Here is an 18711-nt window from a genome sequence, read left to right on the forward strand (position 1 = left end):
TGGGCTTGGAAGGCTGTTGCTTCCAGTCCATAAACGTCGTTATGGCGATACAACACTTGTTAATCATTTTCCAGTATTGGATTAGGCATTGTGGACAAAGAATAAAAGTGCAAATATCTCTGGCATCTTATTTTAAACCGATTAAGTACAGTATCAGATTTCGAACGTACCGTGGTGAATGCCATTATCCTGGTCAGGTGATGGTAATGACGTATCTCGTGCGTAAAACGAAAACCGCCTTCGTTCATTTAACTGGGAGTTTGCTGACATAATTGGCAAGAAAAAGACGTCTTCGATCCCAAATACTGCGCCAATTCTGTTCAGAGTCAAATCCAGTCAAATAGCTGGTTAGTTTTGAAATCATGACAGACAGATGCAGTCAGAGGGTTGATAGAACAACAATAAAAATACACTTTGACCTTAATTTGCCTTTTAATCTCAGAATCTCTTTTGTACTGGTCAGCAGAGACCACCATCAAGCTACAAAACAAGCCAGGTGTAGAAAGAAGGCAAATGTGCTGGTGTTTATCCACACGCCTCACACGGAAGTGAGCACGTTCTCCCAAGTGTTGAAGTGCTATTAAATGCGGAATTATCCGGCACATTTGCCGAAAGCAAAATACCACAAACCTTTTACGAGGCGCACAGGAGTAGCCAAAAAAAACAAAACAAAAAAAAACCATCACTTTTGTTATTGTAGTCTAATTATAGTCGACCAAAACATTATAAGGTGGCCGTTTTGTATCTCTTACTTTTTGCTGGCCTCGCACACGTCTGTGATGTTGGAGAAGAGGTGGTGATGTTCCGTCTTGGTCATGGCCTCGCTGAGCTCCGGCGAGTTCTTGAACATGCGGATCAGGATCTCCAGACTGTGGAGGTACGAGTGCTCGGAGGAGATCACCTCGAAGACGGCCTGAGGAGGAATTCGGCTTTATTCGTCATGACAGTGTCGCAAATCTAGCGTAAGGGCAAAAAGTATTGCGGAAGTGATGAATGTGTATCAAAGGCGCCAAAGTAAGTATCAAACATAATCAATACCTCTTGTCTTTTGCGTTCTTCCTGACTCATGCGATCAAACAGACCGCTTTTCTTCACCTTGGGGGAGAAAACATTTCAGTCAGCGAAACACGTTGTGGCATCAAACTCGCTTCACAGGGGGTTCTCCGCCGCATTTTATCGCAAGTGTGTGCTGCTATTGCGTCTGTTGTCCCAAGCGTACAATGACCGGAGCACTTAACATACCGCGCTCTGCGTGAAGAGAGAGGGGGGGGGGGCGCAACAAAGTTGTTGTGGAAACGGGACATCTTCATTGCATGAGAACGCCCGTGGCGACGGGTGATGCGCTGACATCAAAAGTAACAAATAGCCGCCTGCCCTTGTGCTCATTGAGGATCATTGACTGTAAGTATGGAAGGCAAATGCAAAATGTGTTTGAATATGATCGAAACCAAAGTGATCTTTTGGAGTGGACTGGGTGTGAACTGTGAAGCCAGAGTGACTGATTCTGCCAGCGTCTTTGTCAGTAAGAAGTTAAGCCTGAATTAAAAGCCCACCAGAGACTTGAGTTGTGCATTATTTCACCAGTAAGCCCGTCTACTTCAAATTAAAACATGCCAAAAAAAACAAACTCCCTTAATGGCCAAGCTCCAAGACGGCTCCTGGAAAGACACCAGGAAGTGATACTGCTTCATCTCTAGTATCTGGCCTAAGGCCCAACTGGGGATAAACAAACTAGTAAATACCTCTCGAGGCTTCTCCGCACAATATAATTGGCCTTATTTAAAGTGTTTGTTTTATGCTGTACAAATGACGCGGATTTTCAAGTGTACAGCAGCCACCATTCGTGCTTGAATTTGTAAGAATAGGCATTTTCCCACCACTGGGACTTTTGGACAACTTTTCAGTTTACCTTGGTAAAATTCACTTTACGAATTTTTCATAAATTCCCCAGGGGACATCGAAGTAGTATCTCAGCAGAAGGGTCTTGCTGAGCCAGGCAGGAACTTTGAGGGGGGCGGGCTGCAATGACCACGGCTGATTGGTCAAATTTGGGGGCGTTGTTTTTACGTCGGCTGGGCTCAATCAAACTTAACCGAGAACTCTAAGACTACTGTGAAGCTGTGGAAACACAATTCTAAATTCCCTGCTGAACTTTTACAACCAAGAACTCCATTTACCCAGAACTCAAAGTTCCCGGGCTTGTATGTGGAAAAACAGCTAATGTGAGATATATAGTCAAGGTAATTAGTAGAACTTTGTTGTTTTGCCTATAAATGTGTGATTGGTAAAAACATTTTGGTGGACACTTAAGCCCATAATCACTGTGAAATTAATTTGACACGTCTTCCAGTTTATGATGTTCGTTGCCATATTTCTTGTCATTTTTTTGGAGTATGAAATGGAATTAATAACTGATTAATAGATCCTTAAAAATATGGCTGACTGCGTGGAAGTGACTGTCTAATCGAGTCTTGCACTATTCAGCTGTAAGAAGTGTATTCAGTAGCTGTTAATTTGTTAATGTTTTACTGTCTACAGAACACAGACATGATGTCGATCTCCACTGACTGCACACCGGAGTAAAAAAACAAAAAACAAAACAGATTCTCTCATCTCAACAATTATAAATAATTAAGATAAAATGAATCAGTCCTGTTCAAACTCTATGATGTTTAACTGTTCCATTTAGCTGAGATGCAACTGGTAATTCTGGTTCTCGGCTTCTTTCGAGTTTCGTATCATCAGAAGACAGCGACAACATTACACCTTCTTCGAAATTCTAAAATAACTCTCGTGTCCCAAACGCAAACAATTACAGCCGAATTTTACAGACTGGTGATGATGTCGGGTACAGTACAATCATTTCACATCAGTACAGGATGTTATTGTTGTCCTTTTAATCTGGTCACTTTCACGTTTTATCACGTCTCACCGAGTAAACAAGCCAATGAGGATGCCCAGGCATAAACAAAACTCGCTCATCTCTTCCTCGAGTACATTCCCTCCATTCCCAATTTCTAAGTGCAATTATGCAACCGTGGCGACCGGCCGCACGTCCCTCTCAAGGCAACATTTTATGCATAGCTTCAGTCTGACAAAATGAGAGGAGCTCGCCAGTGTGCACTGGCATGAGACGATGCGGTGCTCCCAAAAGAGGTCTGGCTGACTGACTGCCTCCCTGTTCTTGACGAAGTGCGCCTGCAACTCTTGGCTGAGCGACACTCGCCCAACTGGATATGACGGCATTCTTGAGAATGTGCACATTCCGAGTACTGTATACTGTATTCAGCTAAAGAGACAGGATGAGAATGGAGGGGCGGGCGAGGGGGATGTTAAGTAGTCTTAAGATCAATTCTTTGTGAGCGAGTGGTGAAAAGGTCGACTTTAATAGAATCAGGTTATTTTGTGGGCAATATTGTTTTTTGTTGAGATGCAGTATCCATGGAATATCCCTTTGTTATGGTCCCATTTGTAGTCAGCTCGTTAGTAATTTGGTCTGTTAGTCAGGTACTTAGTGTCAATTATTTTGTTAGCTCCTTAGCCATGGTACTGTCATACTCAGCTCACCATTTTTTTGTATTCCAATGTTAAAGGATGAGATGAGATTTTTTATTTTCAGTGTTTACAAAGGAATTGTGTTAAAATCAACACCTTTAACACCGCATTTTATGGCTACGTTTGACATTCCATGGTAATTTTCTTCATTCTTTCTTTTTGGACATTTTATGTTTACTTTTGCCTTTTCCTCAATCAATTTTCTGACTTTTTTTTTTTTGGGGCAATTTTGTGGACATTTTGTGGTAATTTTGGGGATTTCTTTTGTTTTTAGACACTTTATGGTTACTTTTTTAAAAACATTTTATTTTGTGCCTTTTTAAAACAAAACAATTTTCTGACTTTTTTTGGGGCGGCAATTTTGTAGACATTTTATGGTAATTTTCAGTATTTCTTCTTTTGTTTTTGGACATTTTAATAGTTACTTTTTGAACGTTTTCTTTTTTGCCATTAACATTCAATTCTATGACATTTTTGGCAATTTCGTGGACATGTTAAGGTAAATTTCTACTTTAACTTTTAGGAGATTTTATGGTCACTTTTTTTTATTTTTCGGTAGCTTTTAAAACTTTTCCCTCTACGGTTCATCTTTCTTTTTCTAACAACTTGAAATTTTTTTTGAATATTGTTCATTTTTAATTCATTTATTTTTTTTCTAAAAAAAATTAATACATACAAAAACATAATTTCTATTTTTATTTATTTATTTATTTTTAATAGATAGATATATCCAGAGGGAGCCACGGGCAAGGGACTAAAGAGCCACATGTGGCTCCAGTCACAGGTTGCAGACCACTGTACTAAGTCAACGTGTCCGTAAAATGGAGTGTGTGTAAATGTCTAACCACAGTAAGCTGGCTCCAGGACGTCCGGATCGGTCTGTATTGTAACACGATGCTGTTATCGGCTGGAGCTTCTCTGGAATCGGCATCCTCATCCGAATCGTTATGTAACGCCTTTTCCTGATAGTTCTGGTACAGTTCCTCCTCTGAAAGACATTTTTTTTTTTTCAAGAAGAAAGAATGAGTGTTTGAAAACAAAAAGGATCGACAATGACAACACCGGCCGGCCTGTGAGTGAAATGTGATACCGGATGCCTGCTCTCACCTTCGCTGTCAAAGGTGCGTTGAGGGGTCAGAATGTTCTTCTTGTCAGGAATCTGAAAACGGGAGACGACACATGTGGGATTGTGCATGTGCACCGCAAACTGTGGCACCTGCCTCTGAACTGTGCTGACCTCTGCCATTGTCCACTAACAGAGCCACTTTGTGTGTATGTGTCTAGCATTACATCATGTCTTCCAACCATCAAATAATAGATGCCCTTGTAAGGCTTTGTTCTGATTTCTGGAGTAAGTACATGAACTTTTTTTTCACCCTGATACTTCATGTCTACTTTGAGGAACATGCAAGATCCTGTTATCTTAATGATTCTGTTATCTTTATAGGACTAGCTCAGCTTACCTTGCTTTTTCTCGTGCCAGTAGGAGTTGTAGGACTGTCAGGCTTGGATGCCCCCGGGCTGGTGGGCTTTACAGCGCACGGACGGCCTGCTGGCTGAGTTTTATTACCGCTATCTAATCCCTTCACGGCAGCCTGGGCAAGCGCCTGCGCCTCCAGATCGACCCCGGTGACAACGGCCCTCCGGTAGGACGTACTCCTCAGCCCCCTCCTCAGCGTCCCCGGGCTTTCGTTTTCCCCGTCCGTCCCGTCGCCGTGCGCCGCTCCCGTGGAAAAGTAGGCCCCCGTTTCCACCATGCTGAGGGTTTTTAAGGCTCGCTTGGGAGCATCCAAACCAAGCAACCCCGACAACCCTTGGCCTTGTGGCCCGGACGCGGGGGTCTTGCTCTGGCGACTACCCGAAGCTAAGCCCTTCGGGATGAGCTGCTGGGTGCCCATCTTCAGGGCGGCGGGGCTGTGGGTGCTGAGGACGATAGCGGGAGGGGGGGAGATACACGGGGAAAGGGAAGGAGAGGGGGAAGAAGAAGCATGCCTGGCGTCTTGCGAGACGGCGGGCGAGGGCGACGATTGTCCCGGGAGGGGCGGCCGGATGTCGGTCGGCGATGAGGAGCGCGGTGTCGGGGGGTCCGAGGAGGTGAGGGAGGACAGGGAGGGGATGCTCGAGGTGGAGCTGTGGGAAGGGGTCCGTCGAGCAGCGGGATACGGGCTTGACGGGGACGAGAAGGACAGTTCAAGGTTGTTCGGAGTGTGTTGAACCGTTTCGGGTAGGTTATGATAAGATGGGGTCTTCTCCTTTGGCAAGTTGAGACTCAGCACACTAGAAATGAGAGCTTGAGGAGAGCGGACACACTTGTCAGGCCAAACGGTCCGTCCGTTGCTGTGATTTACCGCGTTGTACTCTCCACGACTCGCTTTGTCGCCCATCGAGGCCGATCGGCCTCCGTCGAACTTGAACTTCGACAAGGAGAAGCGTCCGTTGGAGATGTGCCCAATACTGATACTCCGAACAACTCGGGACTTTTTGGAAGGTTTGTGCAAAACGTGCTTGAGCACCGCCATGTTCTTGCCCTGAGATGTAACCACCAGTTTCTCAGCCGGCTGGCTTAAGGTGAACGCGCACTCGCCCTCCGCTGAGAAGTCTGTCGCCCCGACGCCGTTGCCGTGGCAGCTACGTGGCCGCGGCTTCCTCGAGTCCGGCGGGCTTCTGTGGTTGTCCGTACGCCGCTTCCACAGAGGCATGATGTTGTTGTTGTTGGACAAGTCCACATCATTGCCGATATCCATGGTCCACGGGTGTCCTCTTCCCGATCTGCGTCACAGCCGGAAGGCCGCAGTGCAAACACCGCCGCCCTGCTGAGAGCTGATCTCAACCCTTTGGGCAAACAAAGAAGAATTGCAGTTCAATCGGCCGTGTCCAGTTTCCTATAGTTCACTCATTAACCGACAACTAAAACCAATCGAATCTAGTGTTTTCAACTTGGCAACAGCATGCATTTAGAAGACTTTGGTAAGCTCTTTGGTTAAGTGAAATGTCCTCAAAATAGAAATTGTAAACTGTAAACAGTTGTCCCTCAATATTACACACGAGTAGGCTACATCATTATGTTTTTGAGGTTAGTCTCCTGACAGTGGGGTGCCAGTATTGCATTACAGTACATTACTTTAAGCATGAGAATTGTGTTTATTGATAAAAATGGTGCCAAGCAACAAAACAAGGCCACAAGGTCCAATGTGCAAAGTTTTATGAGTATAACCTCCTTCAAGCAGGTACATGGAGTCAATAATAAGCAGTATGTTAACGATTAGTTCTACTCTAAACTCCAACCCCATTTCTTATACTTGTACCAAAACAAATGAGAACATGCAATACTTGTCCTTCAACACCTCAGAAGTAAACTCAAGTGCTGTCATTTATTTGAAAGTTTCATATTCACCTGAAGCAGAAACGTGCAGTCAGTTGACGTGCCGCAGGTCGACCATGTTCTCCCAATCCCCCTCCTGAATTCCGAGGACTTTAATCCAACATCGTATTGGGAACCCACACACGTAAAAAGTGCGTGAAAGCGGATTTGGAGGTGAAACAGCGTGGATTGAGCACAGAGGAGTAGAGTACAGTGCGCGGCAAAGGGCGCTGCTGACTGAGGTGAGGCGGGTTGGACGGGATGGGGGGGGGGGTCTCTCTGCGCCAGGGGGCGGGGATAAGAGCAGAAAGGGGACACTGCTCGTCCGGTTCTCATGCGGACCCCCAAGTGGGCAGTATCGACCCTCTCACGAGTCGAAAGCAGAACAATCTGGCGATGAGACGTTTAGTGCTTTTACACTTCAAACAAAAATAAATACTTTTGTTATTATTATTTTTAACATGTTTACTTTCAAATTCAAAATACACGTCTAGATCAGAATAATACAATATGTTAAGAATTAAACTTATTAATAATTATAGTAATTTATTTAATTACACAACCACGATGTGGGAGATTATCAATAAAAAATTTTATTTTACCTAACGTCACCTGCTGGAAGTGAATGCGAGCGCTGTTGCTCTTGTAGCTACAGTCCGCCACCGTGTGGCTATTTATGCAGTTGCAACATGCTTCTTAAAAAAAATAAAAAATTATTGACTTATTTATTTATTTATACATTGAACAACTCTTTAAAACAAACATCTGTATCAAAGACAAATATATAAAAAAATTATCCCGAGTTGCAACATGCAGCACTGAAACAAATGTTGCACTTCAGTAAAGTACAGTGGTACTGGACATATAGCACTTATGGCTGAGCGGAGTATGAAAAAGCTACACATTCAAAATAAATAAATCCATCCGTCTGTCCGTCCGTCCATCCATCCATCCATCCATCCATTTTCTTGACCGCTTATTCCTCACAAGGGTCGCGGGTAATGTCTATAGTCGATGTTACTTTTCAGTTTTTCAGTTTGTTTAAAAAGCCCTTTTCTACGGAGCCCCTAAAGTGACATGGGAGAAAAAAAAATAAATTAAATGTTTCTCGTCCGGACGAGAAACTTTCTCGTCCGGACAAGAAACTTTCTCGTTCGGACGAGAAACTTTCTCGTCCGGACAAGAAAAGTTTCTCGTCCGGACAAGAAAAGTTTCTCGTCCGGACAAGAAAAGTTTCTCGTCCGGACGAGAAACATCACCTGCGAGCGGGAACTAGGAGAGCTAGCTTGTGGCGGCGAACGGTAGACCACTGTTCAACTTGCTTCCAGTGCAGACTCAATGTCAGCAGAAGAGGACTTTGAATCTTTCCTTAGAACAAGGAATATACCGAATAGTGTCATCGACCAACTAAAAGAAGAAAAGGTAAGGATGATTGTTAACTTTTTGTCACATGAATAGACCCCATATGCTGCACGCTTAATTTGCGTCTTTACTTGCTTTTGTTATTGTAGCCTCATGCTAGCCTCAAATGCTTCGCATATTTTAAGTTGGCATTTCTAATTACAGATCGACATTAACGTCATATGTGTTATGACGGATGATGAGTTGGGACAGTATGTCACGAGATATGGAGACCGACTTGCTATCAGAGCATTTTGTCGTCGGAGAACCGTGACGAACGAACGTTCGGGAGGAATTCAGACTGCTAAATCTGCGCTCATGCAGAACATCAGAGAAAGGCTTGGTATTGAACGGGAAAATGCTGTCGACCGAGGAGGAGCACGCGGTGCTGGAAATAAAAGTGCAGCCAAAGTCACCCGGCGAGTTGAGATGGGATGGCTACACTTTCAGAACGGCTCTTTTCATCAAATAAGAGCAAGAGGTGGAGGTGGAACACGGCACTTGGCAGTTGACAAATCGGTGACCATGGCTGAGATGCTGGAGACAGGAAAAGGATTGTTTTTTCCAAATGGACATTCGTCAAAAGGACCGATTGAAGACTTTCACTTCGGTGTTCGTGATTATAGCCACAATGTTGTGTCCCTTGACGTTACAGTGGGCCAGCTGTATGAGGAACGTAAAATGGGAATGCTGCGCGTTTACATGACCTCCAAGGCAAAAACAATACTCCTCTCGGATGTATCATCTGACATCGAGACCCCAGACGAGCAGCCACAGAAGGTAATGCTATTTTATATTCTGTGACGTGAGTGGTGTAAATACATAGACTACTGTACTGCAGAAATTGCATTCATAAACAAGATGACTTGTTTGAAAACTGGGACCGGAGATTGTTGTGGATTAGCATACCTCAAATGAACCCCACCACCCTCATCTTCCTCCTTATTGACAAAGGCACTGCGTACGGTCACAACTATACAGGTGTTAGTCAGAAAATTAGAATATCCTTAAAAAGTTGAATAATTTCTGTAATTCCATTGAAAAAATCAAACTTTCATAGATTATAGCTTCAGGGCCCACAACTTAAGTGATTTCAAGTATTTATTTGTTTATTATTATTATTATTTTTTACATTATTTGGGCTTCCAGCTCATAAAACACTAAAACATGTCAAAATTTGAATAATGTGAAGGAATTACCATGCACACTTCCCAATGTGTTGTATGGGGGAAAAAAAGATGGATCGATGGATGGATCCATCTTTTTTTTCCCCCCCATGCAAAATACTGGGAAGTATGCATGGTGATTTCTTCCCATCATTCTAATTTTTTGATGTCCTGTTTTATTGGTTTTATGAGCTGGAAGCCCTAATAATGTAAAAATAAAAAAATAAATACTTGAAATCACTTAAGTTGTGGGCCCTGAAGCTATAATCTATGAAAGTTTGACTTTTTCAATAGAAATACAGAAATTAGAGGAAGTCAACCCAAAAATATTCTTTACAATAATATTTTCGATGAAGCTCCACTAGTCTAAACATGGTATTCTGGTTAATATTGTGTTTTTGGAATATAAATTAAGCAGTAAAATCTACTAATTTTTATCCATTTCAGGGGGCGGCCATTTTGCCATCACAGTTACTCAGTGCTCAGTTAATGACCAATTACAGCTCCCCTGTTTTCTGAAGCTGACCTGTGATTGGTCATTGGTCTGTGATGTCATTTTCAGTCGACAGAAAATGATAAAATGGCATTTATGTATTTTCTACTGACTATGCAGAGACGATCCTTGAGGAAGCGGAGTCAGAGACATCAGCACAGGAGGACAAGAATTAATCAAGTGGATAACCCAGAGAGGTCCTCTGATTTGGATCCAGCACCAAGTAGCTCAATGCAGGTAAACTATGAAATAGTCTACAGTCTATGCAGTGTATGGAAATTGCCAAAATGCTTGAACAATATTTTTAAACACAAACAAATTGATCACAGGTTACTTTCCTGTTGTGACATTTAGGTAACATCTACATTGCGACACCGCTGTGGTATTGAGCCCTAAGCTCAAGAACTTATTGCATGCCTTTGCGATATGCATATTGCAAGAGCCAATATCGCGATATCATATTTTTTCGATATATTGTGCAGCCCTAGTAAAAATTCACATCCCTGGTCAGATGATCCATCGAAAAGACAAGGTAATAACTATGTGTTTATGGAGAACTAATGGACCGATCAAGACCAGCATCTCTTGAGATGAGTGACACAGAAGAAGCCCTACATCCTCCGTCTTCCGATGAGCTTGGCCAATTAACAGACAGGCATGGACCTGAGGTTGACCATTTTATCCCTGTATCAAATGAAGATGCTGTCCAGGTCTTTGGTGACATTTTGGAAATACCTTTTGCCCATGCCATTGAAGCATCGCTTGAGGATGATGAAGTACAATTTGGACCGATTAGTGGCGATGATGACGACCAAGACTCCACTATCCCATGGAATGCATCTGAGTTAAACAGTATGCAGGTATTGTTGCTTAAGATTTAGAACTAAGTTCCAACTGGATGCTAAAAAAAATGCTTACCTATTCATTGTTTTTCTATAAAATTTACAAAGACCGTTATAATCTTTTAAATCCTGTTTTCATCTAAAGCAGATGTTTGTAAATACAGCTTTAGTGATTGTTAAAGTTGTTGAAAAATATTTTGTTCCCTTTTAATCAACTAATCAGTTATCAATTTTCTTTTTAAATATCTTGCAGTACTCTACACCAAATGATGAACCTGTACCTGTATCCTCAAGGAGCGTTGCAACATCACCAGATTTCACTAAAGAACAGCTCCTTGTAAAATTAAGACGTGTAAACATAGTGGATGATGTCCTTCATGTCTTCATGGAACCAAATATACTGAATGTTAATTTAAAAATGGAGTTCACAAATGAGAAAGCTGTAGACAGCGACGGTGTGTCTAGAGAGGCATACTCCGCATTCTGGGAGCATTTCTTGGAACTGTGTGAGGGGGAAGATGAACGAGTACCCAGACTAAGGGCAGACTATTGTGAAAAGAAATGGCAAGCTCTTGGAAGAGTGTGGTTAAAAGGATACCTGGACCACAAAATCCTACCAATCAGACTGTCACCAGCTTTTGTCCTTGCCTGCTGTCACGGACTTAGTTCAGTGGATGAAGAACTCTTGATGGTTTCATTTGCCAAATTTCTTTCAGAGAATGAGCGTGCATCACTTGAAAAAGCATTTCAGGGTGACATTGATGAAACAGTTACGGAAGACTTACTAGACATCTTCTCAAGGATGGGATCTCACTGCCTGCCCTCGCACGACAACTTACGGGCTGCCACTCTAACAATTGCACACAAGGCACTTCTTCAAGAGCCAAAGTTCATAATTGACTGTTTCCATTCCAGTATTGCCAATGCTATGCCACTACTCATAACAAAAGACAACATAATGGAGCTTTATGAGTCCAAGAAGCCAACAAACAAGAAAGTGGCCCTGATGATAAAGCCATCAACTGAAACACTCGGTCCACAAGAGCAGACATCACTGAACCACCTACTAAGGTATGTGAGAAACATTGACCAAAGAAAACTGGAGATATTCTTGCGCTTCTGCACCGGATCCACTGTGCTGTGCAAGGACAAAATCGAAGTGACTTTTAATCAACTGTGTGGTTTAAGTCGAAGGCCTGTAGCACACACATGTGGATCAGTTCTCGAGTTACCTTGCACCTACAGCTCATACCCCGAGTTTCGTCAAGAGTTTGACAATGTCCTGTCTGGTGATTGCTTTACAATGGATATTTTGTAGCAAGTGCAGGGGCTGCATATTGTATAAGATTGTTATGGCATTTCACTGAAACAGTTTATTTCAAATATGACCAAAAATGTTTTGTTATGTCACTGTTGATGTTTTTTGCTGCATGTAATTTGCAATTTTCTCAGGTTCAAGAGATTGTAGAAGTTTTACAAAAGGTGATGTGCAATTCATCCAAGCACCATTTGCACATTTTGTGTGTTTGTTTTTTTTTAATCGATCATTTAAGGCAATTGATAAGTTGATTCAACATCAACTAGTTAAAAAAATATCTGCTTAAAGGCGTATACTAGTGAATTGTTTCATATGTTATTCATGGCTGTTTTTGCTGAAGCCTCATAGTGTTAGTCTAATAGCATAAAAGCCAAAGTCATTTTCAAATGTCTCAAATTGTCTCAATCCAATCTTTATAGTACATCATGGATTAAATAATAAAGAAACTGCACAAACAAAGCAAAATGCAAATTAATTCACATATTGGTAATTTTTTTTCTTACTGAAAAAATGTCTTAGTAAATTATGCTATTAGGCTAACAATATGTTAAAAATGCTAGTAGTTTCTAGCAACAGTATTTCTGAATAAAGATTCAATTTCTCCTTTCATGGACTGGTTTATTGAACTTTGTTAGGGGTTTGTTCATTTCCCATATATGATCAATGTAAAGCCAAGCATTGATGATAATGTTATACGTACTGTTTATGCTATACAACAAATTGAAATGTAAATTGAGCCGTACCATTTGTGATCTACACACGAGCTAAAGTATGTACGTTTTTTGATAAGTTATAATAAGCGTGGATATGGGAATAATCCGTTCAAAGTTACAATCTGAGTTTCTACAGAATTTATCTGAAAAATTACAATTGCAGTAAGTATCCAATGGTGGACTGTGAAACGTTCATTTTTAGAAGTGTTCAAATGTAAATCCATCTCAAATTACAGAGCAGATGTTATCTCACGCCTCAAATGCAGGTACAGATCCAATGCTTCATAGGCATCAGATGGATTGTGAATCTGTGACTCCACCATTAAAATATTGCAGATGTTGTATATTTCTATGTCACATGGCACCGCTGGGCGAAATGTGCATCGACTCCAACACAACTGTACATCAGCTCTGTCCACTGAGGAAATGCAGTCATAACTTGAATAGAGTTCTGGGAACATGTACATGATTTGTGGCCGACCACTGGGTACCCTTTCGTTCTTCGATGGTCTGATGATGTGTGCATCCCACACATGGATGGTCTCATCTAGTTCGTCCTGGGGGGAAAGAAAAAAATAGTAGGCAATGTTAGACAGTAACATAAAAACTTAATATTCATGTGGTTGTGTGTCATAGTTTTGGTTAGTTCTCTTGAAATAAATCATGTTAAATGTTTTTGATGACGATACATTCAAATTGCATGAATGTATCAAAGAGCAGCAAATAGGAATGTGAGGCCAGTGACACATCACCACCATGAACAGCTCCAGACCTCACTGATCAATTACAAATGGTGTGCTGCAAGTAGGCTACAATATGGGTCTCCGGGTGGCGGAGTAGTTACCGTCACTTGCCTACGGTGCAAGTTGGTGTGAGTTCGTTTCCCCCACCTTGGAGACCATGTACGAGTGTGAAAACAAAGCATAAAAAAAGTAGGCTACAATATATTGGTGACTACATTCGATGCACCCTTTAACTGCGGAATGAAGTCAAATTTATTGAAGTGACAGTATTTGCATCTGATATTAATACAGAAAACCGCTTTGAACGGCACATGCAATGCTCAGTCATAAATTGGCCACTTGGGCAGGATCCGGGGTGGGGAGGAGACCTCACTTCATTTGCGTATGTGGATCCTTATACACCTAAAATGTAAACATTATGTTTTTGTTGTTGTTATGACTTATTAATAGTAGATCACAGATGTCCTGATTTTATTATAATCTGATATTGATACCCGTTCCCGGCATCAGGTGCCGTTTCATTACACAGCAGGCATGTGCGGTGCGGCTCGGCCAATACTGTCCTCTGCCTATACTACATATGCAATATATAATTTAAAAAAAAAAAAAAAAAAAAAACGTTTTTCATGCTTTATCATTGTATTCCAATTAACAATTATATACGATATTTACTGTTTTTGAGCCGATGTTGACAATTGAACATTAAAACTATGGCTTACCTGAATGATGCCCATGAAGCAGAACTGAATCAGATTTCGATCCAAATATGATCCATCGAACAAACCACGGTCCTTCAGATCAGTGAAGAGAGAGATGTAAAATTCCATTGATTGCCTTCTGAGAAAGCCCCACCAACTCTCGATGCGCTGATTAGCTGTGCTTGCGCCTTCGATGTAGCATTCAACGCTGGAGCCGTCGTGAATGTTGCGATGGAGAAATCGTTGAAAGTCTCGGACTTTAACATTCTCTGTGCCCCGATCTCCTCTGACAATTCTTGGACAACCACTTAATCTGTGGATTGCCTCCATGTAGTAGCCTCCAACAATTTTTGGGTCACTGTTGGTGGTGAACGCATTCATCCATATGATTTTGCGGGAAAATCCGTCAATGCAGCCGTTAATGCATATTCCAAATGGTTTTAGCTTATCGTATGAGTCAAAGTGCCAAATGTAATTTGGTCCTATTGCGAAATAGTTCCGGCGATGGAGCCGTCTCCTTCTTCTTAGCGCAACACCTCTTGGGTCAAGTTCTTGAATAATTAGGCGCACCTGTTCTTTTTTTACGCGTAATCCATTCTCCTTGCATTTAGTATACACCCATCGATATCCGCAGAGCTGCCCAGATGTTTGTAAAAGTCCATGAATAAAATTAACCACATGATCCAAAAATGAATATTCCTTGCGCCGCAGCAGACCACACGACTTCAAAATTCGTTTTAAATGTCTCTCAGACACAACATAATGGTGCCGACTTGCAAGTAACGCAGCAATGTCCTTATAATAAAGTCCCAGGTGAAAATAGAACCTGACTAGGTCCTGTGCTATCATTTTCACACATGAACACAAACTGAAATGTAGTTAGTATAACGTCTCCCACACGAGTATGCTGGTTTCTCGTCCGGACGAGAAAAGTTTCTCGTCCGGACGAGAAACTTTTCTTGTCCGGACGAGAAAGTTTCTTGTCCGGACGAGAAACTTTCTCGTCCGGACGAGAAACTTTCTTGTCCGGACGAGAAACTTTTAATTTATTTTTTTTTCTCCCATGTCACTTTAGGGGCTCCGTACTTTTCCACCTTTTTTTTTCTTTAAAAAAAAAAATTCTTTTAGAGTAAGCCACCGTGGCCAATTAGAAGCAAGTACACCTGGGCATTGAGCAAATGGTAACAAACTTGCGTCTCATTTCGTTATTCCTACCTTATTGAGCCGAGTTTGTGATTATAGGACTTTTGTCAACCACTATAAGATACAGCATTACTACTTTCTTGTTTTAATAAGTCTTTTAGTGACTAGATATTTTGGCAAAACATTCTTTGAAGTAGCGAATTATCTTCGAACCAGCGAGACGCTAGCAACGCTAACGTTAGCGAAAAGCGAATTGCTCTCGTGTCATCTGTGAGCTTTTAACAGACATGATTTAGAGAATTATTTCACAATGTATGTTTCAAATGTTCACGGTTTGGTATTAAAATTTGTTTTGTAACGGACTCGTCATTAAAAGTGCAGACAGGCTAGCCAGCTAGCTAACGATTACAAAGAAAAAGTGCATTTTGGGACTTGTAGTTTGAGTTGAAATGAAATAAACGCTATAAATCTGTTTCAACACATAAAACACCACTCAAAAAACATTTTGCTTTGTTTTCTTTCTTTTTTTTTTATAAGAAAAAACAACACTATTGTGATAATAAATAAAAACAGTAATATAATTAAATAGAATGTTAAAAAAAAAAAAAGTTTGTGTATCATGATTTCACGTTGTGCAGCTACTTCTGTTGTGCATACCTTGGCCACCATGGGGCGGTGTTTAATATACAGACATAATGTACATGGCTACAATTGCTCAGTAAACTTACCGCAGTCATATTAATTTGACATTGTGTGTAAGCATTTAGCTAGCAGACATTTTTGTAAGACAGAGTTATGTATACACAACATGTAATCTCATTTCATTTGTTTCCTTTTACAGTAAACTTCATCTGGGAGCGGAGTAAAATCTTGAAGCAAGCAAGCAACGGCCAAGTGCCGGGTCATTAGCCGAGGTTCCTCTGACTTCCAGTAAGTGTTACCTTGCGCAAGTTTACATGATCAACATAGCTATCTGAGAGATGATGATGATGATGTTGATGATGATGAGCTGGATGAGTCACCCCAGCTGACTATTGCAGGTGCACAGATGTGGCAAGTTCACACGGAAACAAAAGTCCAGTGCACTAGAGTTCATCTTGAAAGTCAACTAAAAACAGATGAGACGTTTCACTTTATGCTCTACTTCCGCTTTATCAGACACCGGACCAGTTCTCACATTCCTAACACTTGAAGTATTGCTGTATGTACACAGGAATCAATCTTTGGTGGGGATTACTGCACTAGCCTTGGTGCTTTTTGTCTCTAAGCTGCTTAGCTCCGCTCGGGGTTTAACCCCGAGAATTGTGCGCGCCGAGCGGTGTCGGATGCAACCAAGGTTAGTTTAGTTAACTGAAACTAACGGAAAAAAAAATAAAAATAAAAAAAATAAAAAAAAAAGAAGCAATTTTGTTAACGAAATAAAATACATTTTATGTTTACAAAATGAATTATAGCACAAATGTCATTTTTTTTTCTTCTTTTTTTTAAATAATTAATTTCATGCACGCGCCTTTGGGGGATGATTTTAAATGTGATTTTAAGTAGATTTATTTTGATATTAACTAGAATAAGGACAATTGAAAATGTGTCACATACAAGTGACGTCATCTAGCAGCGGGCCAATAGAAAAGCACCTTCAGATGACGTCGCTCGCATGGTGGTTTTTGAATATTGTGCACAAGTAATACACATTTAAAAAAACAACAACAAAAAAACAAAAACAAAAACAAAAAAAACTAAAACTAATACTGAAACTAACTAAAACTAAACTAACGATGCATTGATTGAAAACCAATAAAAATTAACAGAACCACCCTTAAAACTAACTAAATTCAGAAAAACAATACTCAAAATGAAAACTAACTCAAATGAAAAATTCCAAAACTATAATAATAACTATAATAACCCTGATCACTACTTCTCTCCTGCTTTGACTCACTGCCATCCTCGCATCCCCTCTCCTCCATTGCCACCCACGCGTCTCCCGCCCCCCCATCGGCCCGCCTGTGTTGCATTTACATATGCATGAGACCATATGTTGCTCAACAACAGCTAATGACCGTAAATGTGTCGGCGGTGATGAACCCGCTCATCCTCTCGATGTACACAAAATGCGCACATGGAACCAAGGCGGGGGAGGCGGGGGCGTCCACCCGTCGCTCACACCGTTGGCACGCGGGCTCGTCGTCATGGCTACGGGGCATCTCGCTAGTATACTCATGAGGTGACCTGTGATTGACTCGCCCCTCCCTCCTGTGTGTTCTCTGTGCCGTCTTGCCCATGCAGGACGATGATGTCATCGTATGTGGCGCCTTGCAGCACTGGCGGGTGCAAATGGAGGGGAGACGGATGTGGAAGCACCTTTTGATGGATTGAAAAAGGATTTGTAGAGCTTCATCAACATGCCACTAGAGGGCCACATCACAACAAAGCACAAGGTGAATCGCAGGCTTTTTCAAACTCCGACCTATTATGACAAATATAACAGTTTTAAAGTTTTTAAGATAATCTAGAAAAATTACATAAAATGGAGATGAAGCGTCTTCTGCTGGCCTAATTATATTTATGTTCATATATTTGTTCTGTCATATATAATTGTTTGCAAACCTACCCTTATCCTATTATGCTGCAAGTCAAATTAACCCATTCTAAAGTAACTCTTCTGACGGCTTTCTTTTTGCTATGTTATAGTTTTTATTCCATAAATCTATTATTTATTATTTGCTTAAGGGAATACTTGACTCATTGAGCCATTTTCAGCAGTAAAAAGTTAATATTTTGTCTATAATTAATGTGGTAACATCATTTTTCATGTACAATTAGTACCTTTTGTAAAAAGTAATTATACTAGTTGCTGTCGACTGATGATGACATCACCTGTGCTGAGGAAGTAGGTAACGACCAATCATGGCTCAGTTTACTGACCAAACCCTGAAAACGGGTGTATACAATAGAAAAAACACAGTCGACAAGCATCAGTTTGACAGGAAAATGCCATTGCTTCCTCTCATGAGTCTGCATTCACTTTTCATCACAATTGCATAATTTATCATCTCAGTGTGATTTATGATAACCAGACCCCCCACCCTGCAGAGTTCTTCCCCACAGCGATTTGCCTATGTGTTTTATACAGTATTTACAGTAAATGATTTAACAGGCTCATTTGCGACATACTGGATGTCATTAGCAATAATGACCTACCTTTGGGATGTTCTTAGCCTAAGATGGGAGTCCCCAGGGCCATTTCTGTGAAAAACATACACGCACAGTCGCGCACA

At 41.3% G+C, this 18711-nt stretch overlaps 2 protein-coding genes and 2 long non-coding RNA genes across 4 annotated transcripts in view; 3 read left to right on the forward strand and 1 right to left on the reverse strand.

The window, feature by feature from the left end:
• LOC144033043 (rho guanine nucleotide exchange factor 26-like) overlaps window positions 1-7163 on the reverse strand; it is a 28962-nt gene extending 21799 nt beyond the window's left edge. The window contains exons 1-6 of the mRNA XM_077540749.1: window positions 6950-7163; window positions 5019-6387; window positions 4663-4714; window positions 4401-4543; window positions 1039-1095; window positions 753-913 (exon numbers count right to left, since the gene is read on the reverse strand). Of these exons, the coding sequence (XP_077396875.1) occupies window positions 753-913; window positions 1039-1095; window positions 4401-4543; window positions 4663-4714; window positions 5019-6299 (1694 nt within the window). The 5' untranslated portion in view covers window positions 6300-6387; window positions 6950-7163. The remainder of the gene's footprint in view (window positions 1-752; window positions 914-1038; window positions 1096-4400; window positions 4544-4662; window positions 4715-5018; window positions 6388-6949) is intronic.
• A 967-nt stretch (window positions 7164-8130) lies between these two features.
• LOC144033542 (uncharacterized) lies at window positions 8131-10330 on the forward strand. The gene is made up of 3 exons (XM_077541726.1): window positions 8131-8338; window positions 8483-9097; window positions 10097-10330. Exons 1-3 carry the CDS (start codon window positions 8255-8257, stop codon window positions 10328-10330), a joined length of 933 nt encoding a protein of 310 aa, XP_077397852.1. The 5' UTR covers window positions 8131-8254.
• Window positions 10331-10533: 203 nt separating this feature from the next.
• Window positions 10534-12743, forward strand: LOC144033371 (uncharacterized). Its single transcript, XR_013287957.1, has 2 exons — window positions 10534-10836; window positions 11072-12743. It is a non-coding gene; the product is annotated as an uncharacterized LOC144033371 (long non-coding RNA).
• A 2667-nt stretch (window positions 12744-15410) lies between these two features.
• LOC144033044 (uncharacterized) lies at window positions 15411-17865 on the forward strand. The gene is made up of 3 exons (XR_013287857.1): window positions 15411-15471; window positions 16275-16363; window positions 17720-17865. It is a non-coding gene; the product is annotated as an uncharacterized LOC144033044 (long non-coding RNA).
• The last annotated feature ends 846 nt before the right edge of the window (window positions 17866-18711 follow it).

The sequence above is a fragment of the Festucalex cinctus genome, chromosome 13 (genome assembly GCF_051991245.1).
Source record: "Festucalex cinctus isolate MCC-2025b chromosome 13, RoL_Fcin_1.0, whole genome shotgun sequence".
NCBI lineage: Eukaryota > Metazoa > Chordata > Actinopteri > Syngnathiformes > Syngnathidae > Festucalex > Festucalex cinctus.